Source organism: Elephantulus edwardii, unplaced genomic scaffold (assembly GCF_000299155.1).
Source record: "Elephantulus edwardii isolate Elephantulus edwardi_28Jun2011 unplaced genomic scaffold, EleEdw1.0 scaffold00168, whole genome shotgun sequence".
Classification (NCBI taxonomy): domain Eukaryota; kingdom Metazoa; phylum Chordata; class Mammalia; order Macroscelidea; family Macroscelididae; genus Elephantulus; species Elephantulus edwardii.
The window spans coordinates 4679594-4696143 of record NW_006399918.1 but is presented as its reverse complement, the minus strand read 5'-3'; the positions used below and the strand labels follow the sequence as shown (position 1 = coordinate 4696143).

The 16550-nt window shown below is 44.7% G+C and overlaps 1 protein-coding gene across 1 annotated transcript in view; it reads left to right on the top strand.

Annotated features, from left to right (window-relative positions):
- Positions 1–16550, top strand: part of CCDC19 (coiled-coil domain containing 19) — a 42759-nt gene that overhangs the window by 9812 nt on the left and 16397 nt on the right. Inside the window, exons 3-7 of the mRNA XM_006895451.1 lie at positions 1342–1484; positions 7265–7409; positions 7752–7919; positions 9583–9761; positions 12732–12861. Of these exons, the coding sequence (XP_006895513.1) occupies positions 1342–1484; positions 7265–7409; positions 7752–7919; positions 9583–9761; positions 12732–12861 (765 nt within the window). The remainder of the gene's footprint in view (positions 1–1341; positions 1485–7264; positions 7410–7751; positions 7920–9582; positions 9762–12731; positions 12862–16550) is intronic.

Here is a 16550-nt window from a genome sequence, read left to right as displayed (position 1 = left end):
TCTCTGGTGGCCTAGTGACAATTAGCTGCATTGCAATCCTGAAGGCATGTGGTTCCAGGCCACCAGCTGCTCTGTGGGAAAAGGATGGACAATCTCCTCCCATGCGATTAACTGCCTCTGAAAACCTGCTGGAGGTTCAGCTATGGGTCAGTTCCGACTCCATGGTAAACAACAACAACAACAACAATAATATCTAACTTATACTTTTCTTCTTCTGTTGTACATAAGGATTCTGAGGCTCCATCTAACTTACTTTGGACATGTTGTGAGGAGAGACCAGTCCTTAGAGAGGGACATCATGCTTGGGAGGGTGGAGGGACAGCGCAGGAGGGGAAGGCCCCCTATGAGGTGGATTGATTCAGTGACTGGGATAATTGGGATGGGAGTGTCAGAGACAGTGCGATTGGCACAGGACAGAGCGGAGTTTAGGGCTGTTGTACATAGGGTCGCTATGAGTCGCAGGCGACTCGACGGCACATAACAACAACAACATACTTTTCTTAAGGTAGCTCTGGTGACAAAGCCTGTAAGGAGTTGTACTGCTAACCCAAAGTCTGTTTCTCTGACTTGACAGCAGTGAGATTTTCTTCTTACTGAATTCCAAGTCATTGACTGCCCCATCAATCAACATTTTTTAGGATAGGTCTTCACTAGGCCATTTAACCATTTATAAAAATTCTCTCAATATAGCTTTTTTTATGGGTGGAGGGATGTCAACGTTAGTTAATTATTGTGTTGTTGTGGATTGCCGTCGAGTTGAGCACGACTCATAGCGACCCTATGAACAAAAGGCCTGAAGCCTTTCTATAACTATTGACATTTATCAAAGTTCATAGGGTTTCTGGTGGCGTGCTGTTTAGGAAGTGGATGCCACTCCTGCTTCCAAAGTTAATAATTAGAGAGGATTAAAAATTCTTAATGTAATAGATCAGTCTGTAAGAAATTTTGTTGCTTCAGATCCACAAAGGGATCTAAGCAAGAGGATAATGTTTTTGGTCGCAAATCATATAAGGAGGAGAATCTAGAGACCAAAAGTTTGGTTTTTCTTCCTCACAACATATATATTCGCAATCCTCCCTCTTCCTACTGCTCCAGTAGTAACTAACTGCACAAGTTACTGAGAGGTCTTGGTCTCAGAGGGTCCTGTCAATACAGAGTGTGTGGGCCTCGTGCAGATGAATACTGTGATGCTCTCTCAGGCCCTGGGCTACTCTTGACCATCTTGACATCTGGAGGGGACAGAAAAGAGGCCCCACCTCCTCTGTTTTCTAGAGAGGGTAGAAGTGCCAGGACAGATGTGAAGTGAGGAGACCAATTTCTAAGCTATCCTTGCACCTATAGCCCCCATCACAGCCCCGCAGCGACAGCCCCATTGTGGTGCTTCGAGACAACCATACCATTCAGAGAACTCTCACAGCACTGGGTGGGGACCGCAAGCCGGAGACCATCCAGCTCATCACTCAGGACATGGTTCGGGAGCTCATGTGAGTACTAGGGCAAGGCCTTGTCCTCCCTCGGGGCGCCAAGTGCTGAGGATCTGGGCTGGGAGATGGGCAGGTGGCTTGATTTCATTGTTAGCTCAACGCTTTGCCTGTTTTGTTTGTTGTCCTCTTTTATATTGCTTTTTATGTTTCTATCTTTTTTTTTTTTGTTGTTGGCTGTGGGTCCTTAGGAATCCCTGGTGGTACAAATGATTAACATGCTTGGCTGTTAACTGAAAGGTTGGAGGGTTAAGTCCAACTAGAGGCACCTCAGAAGAAAGGCCTGGTGATCTACTTCTGAAAAATTACCCAGGAGAAATCCTCTGTAGCACAGCTCTATTCAAAGGCAACTGGATTCATTCCTGGTGGGACCTAATAGGCCTAATGCTCTGTGGGTTCCCTCTGTTAGTTCACTTAATAAAGGGAAATGATTCAGATGAGTCAGCTCTTTTCTGCTGCATTAGGAAACTGAGGCAAAGGAAAGCTGATCAGATGCCTAATAGCCTCTGGCTTTTCTCCAGTTTTGAAGGGCAGGAGAAATTCACAAGGTTTCTTACAATTCCTTTGAGACAAGCCCAGCACACAACTTCTTATATTATCAAACAATATCAATATCACATGGAAACAAAACATTGCTGAAAATCATCCACAGATTTCTAGAACATTACATAGACAGGGAATCACCAGAACTCCAAGCTGGATTCAGAAGAGGTCATGACACCAGGGATATTATTGCTGATGTCAGATGCATCTAGGCTGAGAGCAGAGAATACCAGAAGAATGTCTATTTGTGCTTTATTGACTATGCATAGGCATTTGACTGTGTGGATCATAACCCTTAATTGTGATCATGCGAAACCTATACCTACACCAAGAAGCTGTTGTGTAAACAGAACAAAGGAACATGGAAAGGTTTAATATTAAGAAAGGAGTGAGTCAGGGTTGTAGCCTTTCCGCATACCTACTCAATTTGTATGCTGAGCAAATTAAATTTGAGAAGTTGGACTCTATGAAGAAGGATGTGGTATTAGGATTGGAGGGAAACTCATCAATAACCTTTGGTATGCAGATGGCATAACTTTGTTTGCTGAAAGTGAAGAGGACTTGAAACACTTGCTGGAGAAGATCAAACATACCGCCTTCAATATGGATTGCATCTCAAAAGTCAAGAAAACAAAATTCTCACCACTGGACCAACAGGCAACATAATGATAGATGGAGAAAAGATTGAATTTGCCAATGACTGCATCTTACTTGTTGTTGTTAGGTGCCATCAAGTCAAGTACAACTCATAGCTCTATCTTGCACCACCCTCACACTTCCTGACACACAAGAGCCCATTGCAGCAGTCACCATGTCAGTCTGCCTGGTTGAGGGTCTTCTTTTCCTTCACCGACCCTCCACCATCCCAGCATTATGTCCTTCTCCAAGGACTAGTCCCTCTTAGCAACATGCCCAAAGTATGTGTGGCAAAGTCTCATCATTCTTGCCTCCAAAGAGTACTCTGGATGCACCCTCTCCAAGACATATCTGTTTGTTCTCTTGGCCATCGATGGGATGTTCAGTGCTTTTCTTCAACACCACAGCTTAAAGGTGTAATTTCTTTTTCTGTCATCCTTATTCACTGTCTGGCTCTCAGATTCATAGCTACCAATCAGAAAGACTATGGCCTGCCATGCCTTAGTCCTCAAACTGACATTATTACTCCTCAATAATTTGGAGAGGTACCTAACTGCAGATTTTTCCAGCGCAATGATCTTCCGCAACAAGTGCTTCAATTCCTCCTCACTTTCAGCAAGTAAGGTTGTGTCATCTGCATAATACAGTCTATTGATGAGTCTCCCTCCAATCCTGATGCCACAGCCCTCTTCATAAGAGTCCAACTTCTAAGATAATTTGCTCAGCATATAGACTGAATAGATATGGAGAGAGAATACAACCCTGACACAGTCTCTTCTTAATTTTAAACCATGCACTGCTCCCCTGCTCTGTTTGCACAGCATCCTTGTGCACAGATGCCGCATGTGCACAATTAAGTGTTTTGGGATTCCCGTTCTTCTCAATGTCAGACACAATTTATGATCCATACAGTCAAGTTATTTTGCATAGTCAATAAAGCACAAATAAGCATTCTTCTGTTATTCCTTACTTTCAGCCAGGATCCATCTGACATCAGCAATGATATCCTTGGTGCTACGGCCTATTCTAAATTCTGCTTGAACTTCTGGCAGTTCCATATCTATATACCGTTCTAGTAATTTTTGATCCACAATAAAGACACTTTGCATCAGCAGTCAGGAGATCACCAGATGTATTACAGATGTATGTCTGCAATCAGATAACCTTTCCAAATTACTGAGGAACAGTGATGTTAGGACTGAGGTGCACTTGATCAAGACCATGGTCTTTTTTTTTTTTTTTTAAGACCATGGTCTTTTCAATCCTGGGTATGCATCTGAGTGCTGGACAATGAGTAAGGATGGCAGAAGAAAACCTGATGCCTTTGAACTGTGGTATGGAGTTGAGTGTTAAATATCCCATGGATCTCCAAGAGAACACAGATATATTTTGGAGAAGGCGAAGCCAGACTGCTCCTGGGAAGCAGTCTTGGAAGGATCTCACATACCTTGTGTATATTGCTAGGAGAAGCTATTCCTTGGGAAGGACATCGTGCTTGGAAAGGCGGAAGGGTAGCAAAGGAGGAGAGTACCCTCAACCAGGTCGATTGACACAGCACAGCAGTGGGCTTACGTGTGTCAGAGATTCTGAGGATAGCACAGGACAGGACAGGGTTCAGACCTGTTGTGCACAAAGGTGCGATGAGTCATTCTTAACTTGATAGCATCTAACAACAACAACTTTTGTGTAGTATGTTATGTGTTAGGCTGCTAATCCAAAGGCTATCAGTTCAAATCCACCAGGCAGTCCATAGGAGAAAGATGAAGCAGTCTCCTGTGAAGATTTACAGTCCCGGAAACACAATAGAGGTTTGCTATGAGTCTGTATTATCTTGATGGCAATGGGGTAGCTTCTTAACTGGAGATGTCCCTTTCTTGGGCCTTTTCTCTGGAATGTAGGCAGCATCAGATTACCCAAAAAGCAAAATGAACAATTAATCAAGTGTAGGGAACAATTTCACATTTTTTTTTTTGTGTGTGTGTGTGTGTGTGTGTGTGTGTGAGTATACCGTCAAATCAGATCTGACTGGTACAGGAGGAGATTGTCCCTCCTTCCCCGGCAGAGCATCTGGTGGATTCGAACCGTGCGCCTCTGGGATTGTAGTTGCAGTTCCTTGCCACTAGGCCACCAGAGCTCCCCTACAATTTCACATTTTTAAATTATTTATTTATGTGTTCGTTCGTTCATTCATTCATTCATTCCTTTTACTACATTAAAGAGTCTGCTTCCAGGTATGGCCAGGATTGGCTCTTTCCCAACCCCAAAACACCTTCCTATAGAAATAAAGCTTCCTAGTGAATGAATTTCAATTAAATGTTCAGTTCCTGACAGGGACTTAGTACCTGCTAAGCAATTGCATTGCTAACCTAAAGGGCGCACAGTTGGAATCCACCAGCTGCTCTGCAGGAGAAAGATGGACAATCCCCTTCCGTGCAATTTACCACCTCTGAAAACTCACTAGAGGATCAGCGATGGGTTGGTTCTGTCTCCACAGTATTCAGCAACAACAAATAGCTTTTAGGGAGCTCTGGTGACTTAGTGGTAAGGAGTTGTTCTGTTAACCCAAAGGCACACAGTTCGATTCCATCAACTGCTCTATGGAAGAATGATGGGCCGTCTCTTCCCGTGCAAGTTACTGCCTCCAAAAACCCACTGGAGGGTAAGCTGTGAGTTGGTTCCTCCTCGATGGTACATGGCAACAACAAGTAACCAGCCTGTAGTGCTCAGTTTCCTATGTGTTTATCATATTAAAGATGTGGTGAAACCCATTGAAATTGTTCACATTACTACAGAAAAGCAAGTAAACTCATGGAAGTCTGTGCTTCCCTTGCTTAACGGAAAACCAGCCCCAAGTCAAGCTCAGCCGTGTGAAGTGAGCCACACTGTCTGCTCAGTGCCGTAGCTCATGTACTAGTGCTTACGTCCCTGTGGCCATTCTCCCTCCCCTAGCTTCACCTCCTAGAAACGCAAATTCCCCCCAAATGCTGCCTTTTACCCCAACTGAGGAGGCACCTTGGGCTCTGGGAACTGGGCTGGGTTGTAGCCCCCGGTTGAGCACACTCTGGTCAGCCTGGCATCACACAGCCAGATATGGTCAGCGGCTACCCCTGGGGTCTGAGGAAAGGCTCCTTTGTGGAGAGGTAAAGTTCTAAATGGATCAGAGACGACATATCTGGTCATCATTCAGGCTGCTGAAAGCAGAACTAGTTGTTTTGGGTTTGTTTTTTCCCCCTGCCTCCAATTCAGAGCATTCTTTGTCATTCTAAATCCAAGGCTCTTTTGCTAAAGCCACAAGGTCTTTAATAATCTTCATATCCACTTGCTCATTCTGTCCACTGCCTAGAATGTACTCCTCACCCCCCTCCCCTCAGTTTTATTAGATGAAAATTTCACTTCCTGTCTCAGATTATCTGCGTCTTATTGCTGGTTACTTGTTAAATTGCCTCACCCAGTAGCAGCTTTACTCCACCCCTCCCACCAGTTACTCCCTCCCCCACTTTTAATGTATGTCATTTGTTTGTAATCATTATAATTAGCTATTGGTTTGTTGAATGCTTGGGCAGCTAGAAAGGAGAGGTCGATAGACACGTCTCCGACTGTTGTTGATCAGGGATTGTAATTAATATTTAGGGTTCAAAGCTTCTCTCTGAGCTGGACGGACAGGGCTGTTTCAGTTTCTCACTGGCATCCATTTCAACTTTGTCTGGCGTCCCTTTGCCCTTATGATGTTGTCCTTGAGAAGGAATCCGCTTTTCAAATTCAACTCAGCAGCTTTCTTTTCGGTTCTCACTCTGTGCAGAGCAGCGTGCCAGAGATTAGAACACCATGATGGTTAAGACGGTGCCCTGAAGGAGCTTGTAATCTAGCCAAGGAAACAAGTACTGCACCATTCACCAATGATACGGCCAGGAAGTGCAGTGAGCAGTAAGGGTGCAAAATAATTCAAACTTACTGCCCATGAGTTGATTCCTGTGGCATCCACTTCCTAAATAACATGCCTCCGGAAACCCTATGAACTTTGATAAATGTCTATAGTTATGGAGAGGGGCTTCAGGCCTTTTGTTCATAGGATCGCTATGAGTCGTGCTCGACTTGAAGGCAATCAGCACACACACACACACACACACACACACACACACTCATAGAGACCTTCCATTAGGTTTCCAAGGCTGTAAATGACTCTGGGAGGAGACAGTTCATCTTTACTTCACAGCAGCTGGTGCATTTAAACCTCTGGAGATGTTCAGCCTTTGAGTTAGCTGTGGTCTATGCCACCAGAGCTCCCGAGGACTCAGAGGAGCAGCTTATTTATTGGATCTGGGGGCAGGGGTCTCATATATATGGGAGAAGTCCACAGAGAAGGTATTGCATGACCTAGATCTTTAAAGTACCTAAAATGACTCTTTTTCACCTAGGATGCTGCCTCACCCTCATGTGGGACCCTTGTCCCCTGGTGGACACAGAGTACAGTTGGCAGTCTTTCTTGGCATTGCTGTTGCTATGGCTGAAGTGGAGGGTTGGCATTAAGGGAGGGGAGAGAAGCCTTAAGCCTGGTGCTGGGGGCTTGCCCTCTTTCTGTTTGACTTTCTCCATTCCTGTGTCAGTGTTCCCACACAGGATCCTTCTGGGGAATCCCTTATCATCAGTCCTGAGGAGTTTGAGAGGATCAAATGTGCATCCCGAGTCCTGACCAAGGAAGAAATCCAAGCCAAGGAGCAGGCCTTCAAGATGGAGAAAGAAGCTGCCCTAGTAGCTAACCTCCTTAGCCCTGATCTCTGCAGATGGGGGACAGAATAGGAATGTGCTGGGGAGGGGCCAGGACCCCACCTAGGAGACCTTGAAGCAGAGAGTGGATGTATATGTTGCAGAATGGAGGCCAGCAGACATATTTGATATGTGCGAGCAACTTGGGAGGTGGGAGTGGGATGAAGAATGAAGGACAGGGAGGTGAGAATGAAGCCAAGCTGCGAACCTTCTGCGTTTTGATAGAGTGATGGGATGAGGCAGAACTCATAAGGTCACCAGCAGCAGAGAGTCTAGTGCCCTGGGCACAGAGCACAGGGAATCACACCCCAGACTGATCTCTCATAGGATGCCCTGACAGCCCGCAAGATGATCATGAAGCAGAAGGAAACGATGTGCAAGAATAAGAAGCTCAATGACCTGGAGGAGGTGGCCAAGGAGAGGGCCCAGAACCTTCTGGAGAGAGCCAACAAGCTGCAGATGGAGCAGGAGGAAGAGCTGAAAGACATGAGCAAGGTGGGCATTTAGGCTTCTTCTCTCCCTCTGAGATTCCTTGCCACTCACTGTGCCCTCACTGCTTCTTCCTCCCTCTTATTCTCACACTGGATGACACTGACTCCAGCTCGAGGTGGGCAAGTAGGAATGAGAGGTGAAGGGCTGGCAGGTGAAAGAAAGCTGAACCTGCCACATCATTGCCATGATCAGGGGTTGGACCAGCGTTGCTACTCGCTAACTGTGTGACCTTGAACAAGTAATTTGCCCTCCCAGAATCTTAGTGTCTTCATTTATAAAGTGAGGATAGTAAGACTACTGTTGTTCGATGCCGTTGAGTCTACGATGACTCATCGTGTGATCTTGTGAACAACAAATCTCAACTCTGTCCTAGCCGCATCATCTCTGACGTACTTCAGTCGTTGCTGCAGTCATTGTTTGGCTCCAATTCATTGAGGGTTTTTCTCCCTTTTGTTGACTCACCACCTTTCCAAGCATGATGTCGCTTTCCCAGGAATAACCCCACTTAAAACCATGTCCAAAGTATGTGAGGTGAAGCTTTACCATGCTTGCCTCTAAGGAGCATTCTGGCTTCTTGTTGTTGTAATGTGCCATTGAGTCAGAACCAACCCATAGCTGACCCTCAGGCAGGCTTTCAGAGTCAGTAAATCACATAGGAGGAGGGGAGGAGCTTGCCCATCCTTCTCCCATGGAGCAGCTGGTGGAACCAAACCATGTACCTTTGGAATTGCACTGCAGCTCCTTACCACCAGACTAACAGAGCTCTCTGCTAAGTGAGGTGAAATAAGATACTAGATGGGAGGGGTTTAACAACAGTAGGTAAATATGTTATGAAGATACTACTTTTATTTGTATCCTACTCATTTAATTCTGGCCAAATGTAGTGGTTTAGGTAGTTCAATTTTTTATGAAGTACTCAAAGTACTGCCTTTAGCTGAGGGTCACTTGAATTCTGTTTTATAACCCCTATGCATGTGGTTCCTTTCCTGATCAAATGAAAAGTACTGACTTTCTACTCCTTTATCTTTGATTTCTATCTTTCCAGCAAAGTTTCTCTACTTATTGCCCCGTTTATGTCTTAGTTCTTAGTGATGGGCCCATGGTTTTTCATCTCCTCTAATATCATGTTTGGCTCTTCCAGTATAATGGTTTGGTGGTCTGGCTTCTGCAAGAGCGGTTTACTTTCCTTGAGGAGCAGAACAGGGTGTCTAAGCATGAGGTTCATGGATCCCTGAAGTGGAAGTGAACCTCTGAAATTGTGTATGTACATATATATAAGTGGATTGTATTGAGGACCAGGCCTGCTGCTTTCATCAGATTCCCAGAGGGTGATTGATGCATGACCCCGAAGAGATTAAAACTCAATGCCCTGTTAGATTCCTTTCTGGGCCTCTCCTGGCACAGACCCTAGTATCTCATAGGAGCTCAGTCAGTATTTGAGCTGAAATGTATTACAGGAAAGGGTCAGTGTATGCATGCTCTTGCTTCTTCCGGCTTATGATCAGCCCTGGGTGTTGTTAGCACACACAGTAGTACCCTGCTCCCATGTCTCCTCCTTTGAAATGCCACACTTCATATTGCATACCTCCCCAGTTCTAGGACCACAATTTAATCTCCACTCCGTGGCCCACTTGACCATCCTGACACCCTCATCTCCACTCCCCAGATCATCCTCAATGCCAAGTGCCATGCCATCCGGGATGCCCAAATCCTGGAGAAGCAGCAGATCCAAAGAGAACTGGAAACAGAGGAGAAGCGCCTGGATCAGATGATGGAGGTGGAACGGCAGAAGTTAATCCAAAGACAGGAGGAACTAGACAGGAAGAGGAGAGAGGAAAGAATTCGGTAAAGAGGCAGACTTGGCCTCTCCCTCCCTCTAAGTCGTTTCCGTGTGTCATGTAAGCTAAGTAGCAGAGAGGGAAGAGATGAGAAATGATTATAACCAATGTCTTTTATTAGCTCAAACCTTTACAAAGTGATTCATGGAATCACAGAACTTTTTAAAACTTAAAGGTTAACCTTTAGAGATTATTTCCAAGACCGTCACAAATGCTTTCCAATTCAGCCTCATTTTTCACTGTTTCCTGCAGTGCACTGCCCATTTTCCCCTGTCCGTCCAGCATGCCAAGCTTTGTCACAAGTTCATGGCTTTTGCTGTTTCTTCTGCTATGAAAGACCCTTCTCTTTCCTTTTTCTCCCTGGGAGGTGCTTCTTCCTTCACTGTGTAGCTTTACTGTCACGTCCTCTGAAATGCCCCTCACATCAGCAGAGTAGTGCTCCCTCTTCCGTTGTCTGTCGCGCTGTGTTTACGCTCTGCCACTTCTTGTGTTGCCACAAGCATCTCTTTACTTGTGGCTCTTTGGTCCTCACTAGGATGTCTTCATTTCTTTAGCAGCTACAGTGTTTGGACTGTCAAATTAAAATATTCAAACTCATCCTAGTCCAGTTGGAACCAGCTCATAGCTGAGTCTGCAGTGGGTTTTCAGAGGTGGTCAATCAAAGAGGAGGAGATTGCACATCTTTCTGATTCAGAGAGGCTAGTGGATTTGAACTGGGAGAGAGGCACCACCTTTGGGTTAGCAGCAAAACTTTCCGTGGATCATGTCACCATAGGTTCTTTGTTCAGCCTGTATGAGTGTCTAATAAATGCTGTGATGGATAGATTTCGCTCCATTTTGCAGAAAAGGGTAAGTCCCAGTATAGGGAAATGATAGACTCAGAGTGCTTTGAAATGTAGAACAGCGACCAATAAACATATGGGTTATCTTTTTTAAGAAGGCCTCTGAATGTCATTTCTCTCTTCCCAACTCAATTCTGTTCTCTTGTTGTTGTTTATTGCCATCCAGTTGAGCAAACTCACAGTGACCCTATGAGCAAAAAGCCTGAAGCCTTTCTATAACTATTGTCATTTCTCCAAGTTCATGGAGTTTCCGGAGGCATGCTGTTTAGGAAGTGGATGCCATTCCTGCTTCCAAACATGTCTTAAACTGGGAGCTCCACCAAACACTGTCCATCATGGGCAACAGTTATGACATTTGATACCCCAGTAGCACAAGGTTAAACATCACAGCAATCCCAGGTTATCTCAGTACAGCAAATTGACAGAAGAGTGCTGTACCACTTAGAAGAATGTTCATCTCTAATTCTGGTAGGTTTCTGAATAGATTTTCTCTCTCTCTCTCTCGTTGCCCTCAAGTCAGAACTGACTCATAGCTGACTCTCCAGTGGGTTTTCAGAGGCATGGGAAGTTACATGGGAAGAGATTGCCCATCTTTCTCGCATAATGGCAGCTGGTGGATTTGAACTGTGTGCCATTGGGTTGTCAGTGAAGCTCCTTACCAACTAGGCCACCCTAATAAATTATAATGGGCTTTTAATGTCAGTTTTAGTTGTTAACTATTTATCCATTTTCTGTTGCGCTGCTCCAATGATGGAAAAATCTTTGCCTCATTACTGCTCTAGACGGATCCTTAAATTGAGCCCAAACCTTCCATGTAACCTGTACGAACTATGGTTTATTTCATCTGGAGTCATGAATCCATTCAATGTGAATGTGAATCTCATTTTCCTGCCCTTTGATTTCTGTCCTACTGGATCTTCTCCCATCCTTCCAACCTTTCTTCATAGATTGTGGGATTTTACCTTCTCTGGACACTTGTAAGTTCATTCACCTTCCAATAACTCTTAGAGAATCACCATTACTCTAACTCTAGAACCCAGTTTCCCTGTTTTTTATGCTGTTTGCACTTTGCATGAGGGGATAGATGGAGAGACCCCCTCAGACTCACTCTCTGTCCACCAGCGGCTGACAGTCTGCAAACGTGAGATAGTCTGTTTGAGGGACAGTTACTAACCTAGGCAGGGGTGGAGAAGTAGCAGGAAAAGTTAAGCGTGGGTAATAACGTGGGTGGCAAACACACTGAAGGAATTAGAAGTCTTAGACTTTGTTGTTCTGTGATAGCAGGGCTAACTGTTGTCACTATGTGAAGATGTGGCAGATGGAGGGATTTCGGGAGCAAGAGGTTTTTTACATACTAGATGGGAGGTCTGGTGGTGAGTTGTGGCTCAGATCCACCTGTGGCTCCTGAGACAAAGGTGGGCAGTGTTCTGCCACAATTTACAGCCTCAGAAACTTGGTGGAAGGTCTCTGTTTTGGAACAGACTGCACAGCAATGAGTTTTCTGTTTATTAACATGCTGGAGGGACTCTGGTGGCATAATCTATGTCTGTTGGACTGCCAGCCACTAAAGGCTGGGTATCTCTGGGGGTCTTGAGCCTACCAGAAGTTCTCCAGGAGAAATTTGGACCGTTTCCTTCTATTAAGATTTACAGTCTCAGGAACCCAGTGGAGAATCACTTTGGGTCAGAACTGGCCTGAGGGCAGTGAGGTTTTTTCACATATTGTAGAGTCCCTGGGTTCCTCAAACAGTTACGTGCTTGGATACTAAGTAAGAGGTTGTTGGTTTAGAGGTACCGCAGAAGAAAAGCCTGATGATTTGCTTCAGATAGATCTCAGCTTGAACACGTTATGGAACAGTTACTACGTACAAATTGGCTACGTACTAGAAGAGAGAAGATGTGTCATAATGTGGGGTTAGACTTTTGGGAAAACAGATGAACAAAAAGAATTTCAGGAAGGCTGAGCCTAGAACCGAAGCTCAGAAGAGAGAGGTCAAGCCCGTAGGACATCCTGGGGAAGGACTTTGGTCTGGGCCCATGCAGCTCATCATGATGTTAGGAGCATTTGTCACATTATTTCCATAATGCATCCCTTCTTGGGAGATTGTGTGGGCAGATGTCTCTGTTCCCTCTTAGAGGAAGGCGGGACATTGTGGAACAGATGGAAAAGAACCAGGAGGAGCGGTCACTGCGTGCGGAGCAGCGGGAGCAGGAGAAGGAGCAGATGCTGGAGTATCTTGAGCAGCTCCAAGAGGAGGATATGCAGGTAACCGGGGGCTGGCGAATCCTGCTGAACTTTACAGCCGTGGTGGCAGTGCCCTCTGGCACTTAGGGGCTCCAGGGTGTGGCCTGATGCTCTGTCAGGCACATGCCCATTTCACAGCATCATCACTACCAGCTTTTTATTGCCACGTTAAACATTTATTTATTTGTCAGTGGCGCCATGCTGGAGGATGAGCAGTGATTTGAATAGATATTATCCCCGCCTCCCTGGAACTTGAGGTCCAAGACTGACATGTCAATGAAGATGAATACATAAAGGAAATGTATGGATGCATACTTTGCACAAATAAACATGGGGATGTTTTATAGTGTCTGTCTCTATTATCTAGACAGTTTGTACTCTGCAGATGAACAGTAGTGGTGCTTAGTTCCAGCTCCCTGCTGTTACCTCATTGTGTCATTAATTGTGTTGAGAAGCCAAACCTTTTTCTCCTGCTAGCCTAAATACAATTAGTAGGCATATCCATTGCAAAAGAAATTATTACATACCTGCCTAAACTAAATAGACTGAAAAACCCCCTCTGCTATTAGCCTTATTGGGTCTGTTGCAACATATAAAAGAAATCAGCATAATGTGCAAAACGGCAGGCACTTGGAATAGTTCTTTATATTTGCCCTCTCAGTTTTTCATTTTGAACCTTCTACATGCACAGAAAAGCTGAAAGAATCATACCACACCTGTAAACCCTTCGCCTAGATTTAATACTTGTTAAAAACTCTCCTTCCTTGCTTGTCTCTTTCTAGATGTATAAACATACGTTATTGTAATTATTTGAGTGTCAATGCAGACATCTTGACATTTCACCACTAAATGTTTCTGCCTGCATCTCCTAAACATAAGGGCATTCTTGTACAGGTCATCAGTGCCATTGACACCCTCCTGACCAGCAGGTCTAATCTGGTGATTCCATAATAACATTTAATAGTCAGGCTACATTCAGATTTCTTCTGTTTCCCCCCCTAATTGTATTTTCACTGTTCACTTTCCCTGGGAAACTGGGATCCAATCAAAGTTCACATCCTGCATTTTGTTAAGACTCTTTAAGTCTGTTTTGATCAAGAAGCAGGGGTAGATCATCCAACAAACAAGGTAAGCACAGCTTGTTTGTGCTTACTTACTAATTTCTAGTGAGCAGTTTCACCACATGATGTGAAAAACATGTGAAACGGTTGCTTACAAATTGGTAAGTAAAGCTGTCCTTAACTTGCTTACTGAGCATACACTGCCTCTGTGCCGGAGATTGTAAATTTTAGAAAAGGCTGTGAGTCTGTAGAAAGGTACTGTGGGACGGGGAGCGAGACAGATGGCAGCCATGTCTAAAAGCAGAATTGTTAATGTGGTGAAAAATGCTAAATTGTTCACTATAGGTTAGTAAGTAGGCACAAGCCACTCCAGCTTATCTTGTTTATTGGGTAATCGGATGTCATTTTGAAGAGATTAAATATGCATATGTATATGTGTGTATTTATACACACACACACACACACACACATATACACACACACACAGTTGTATAACTTATTTATTTTATATGACATTGACTTTTCTAAAACTGTTCAGGCTAATTACCTTAAAAATGTCACATATTTTGGGCTTGTCTCATTGTTTCCTCATTTACCTTGCCAGGGCATGGATTATTCCCCCTTCTCCTAATTTCATGGCTGATTGAGTTGTCATCAGCCAAAGCTTTTCATGACAGTGAGTGGCAGGGGGCCATTAAGGATCTCATTAGGGCAGACTTAGGAAGGCTTAGCAGCACACCTGTGATGTGAGGAGCTGGGGAGTTAGGGTCACCTGGATAGTGAGGACAGGAATGGGTCACAGAGCTTGTGAACTGCTTGAGAAGGTGACCAGCAGGGCCAAGGAGACAGAGTGGTCTGGTAAGGCTGATTCAGCTCCTGACTTAGGAGAGAGCAGATGAGTGGCAGCAGAGAGAGGTATAGGGCAAATAAGAAGGAAATAGAGCGAGAAATGAAGACTCAGCAACCCAGCCACATTTGGGGAGTGGGAATTAGTGGGCTCACTGTGACACGATTACATCCAAGCTGCGTCTTTGGCTTCCTGATGTCTGGTAGGCACCCCCCGAGACCCCAGGACATATTATTGACTAATTTTAAGGTAGGAACCTGTGCCTCCCCAGCTTGAGACTTGTCTTATGATCTCAGGCAGCACAAGGAGAGCTTTCTATCCCTTCTCTGCCTTGTTAGCAAGACGGAGAAGCGCTCAGGGAATTTATCAGGAGTTGTAGAATATCTTCAAAGATGAGAACCAGGAAAAGCCCTCTGGCTCCTTGGAAATGAAATGAACCAGCAAAAGCAAACTAACAAATGAATACATAGCCAAAGTAGTTAAGTAAATAAATTGTATGTGCCATAGCGGTCAGCAGCTTTAACTTGGAAGTTCTGTGGGACTAAATGATGCTTATGGTATGAAGGCAAAACTAAAGGTGGCAAGAAAAATTTAAAATTGGAAAAGGGAAGGAGAGAAGGGAGGGAATGAATATGAGAGTTGGAGCAGCAAAATGAGAGAAGATAAATGAAAGGTGGAATGTTCCTAGCTTGCCTCATGCCCCCAGCCTGCCTTCTTGTCTTTGTCTAAGGAGGAGGGAAACCCTCCCATCCACTAGCTAAGGAGCTTTTAGTTCAGGAAGCTCCCTGGAGGAAGGAACCCTGAACTAGGCAGTGAGCCAAGTCCAAGAGCCTGCCCAAGAGGAAGTTCTGCAGCACAGCTGCCTTGACTCAGGCATCTGGGCAGAAGCTGGGCTGAACACTAGATGGAAGGCCAGGCAGGCACTTGGTCTTTGGAGAAATTGTTATTGTTGTCAGGTGCCATCAAGTCGAATATGACCCATAGTGACCCTAGGAACAGCAGAGCTGGGCCATCCTGTGCCTTCCTCATCATCTCTGACACACTTGAGCCCATTGCTGCAGGGACTATGTCAGTCCATCTGGTTGAGGGTCTTCCTCTCCTTTGCTGACCCTCTGTCTTTCCAAGCATGATGTCCCCTTCCAAGGAATAGCCTCTCCTCGTAACTTGCCCAAAACATGTGGGATGAAGCCTCGCCATCCTTGCCTCCAAGGAGCATTCTGGCTGTGCTTTTTCTAAAGCATATGTTTGGTTTTTTTGCAGTTCATGGATAGGTAGATAATCTTCTGTAGTACCACAACACAAAGGCATAATTTCTGCCATCCTTATTTATTGTCCAGCTTTCAGATGCATAGCGAATGATTGAAAAGACCATGGCTTGTGTCAGGTGCACTTTACGTCTTCAAACTGATGTCATTGCTCCTCAGTAATTTGGAGAGGTCCCTGACAGCAGACTTGCCCAAAGCAATATATCTCTTGATCTCCTGACAGTGGATTCAAGTAAGATTGCTCCAGTTGTGAGGATTTTTATCTTCTTGATGTTGCAATGCAATTCATATTGAAGACTGTAGTCTTTGATAGTGACAGCTAGACACACTGTGGGAGGGATTGAGTTGGTAGATAACGTTTGAAGTGAGGAGTTAAATTTTGATATGTGAGTGATAGGCAAACCAACTACAAAGGGTTAGTTCATTGTCCCTCCACATTGTGACCTGAAAATATGATTTGGCTCGGGAGTGGTTGAACAACAGATTTTTTTTTTTTTGCCTAGTCTTTTTAATTTTTTTTCTTTCTATAATTATATT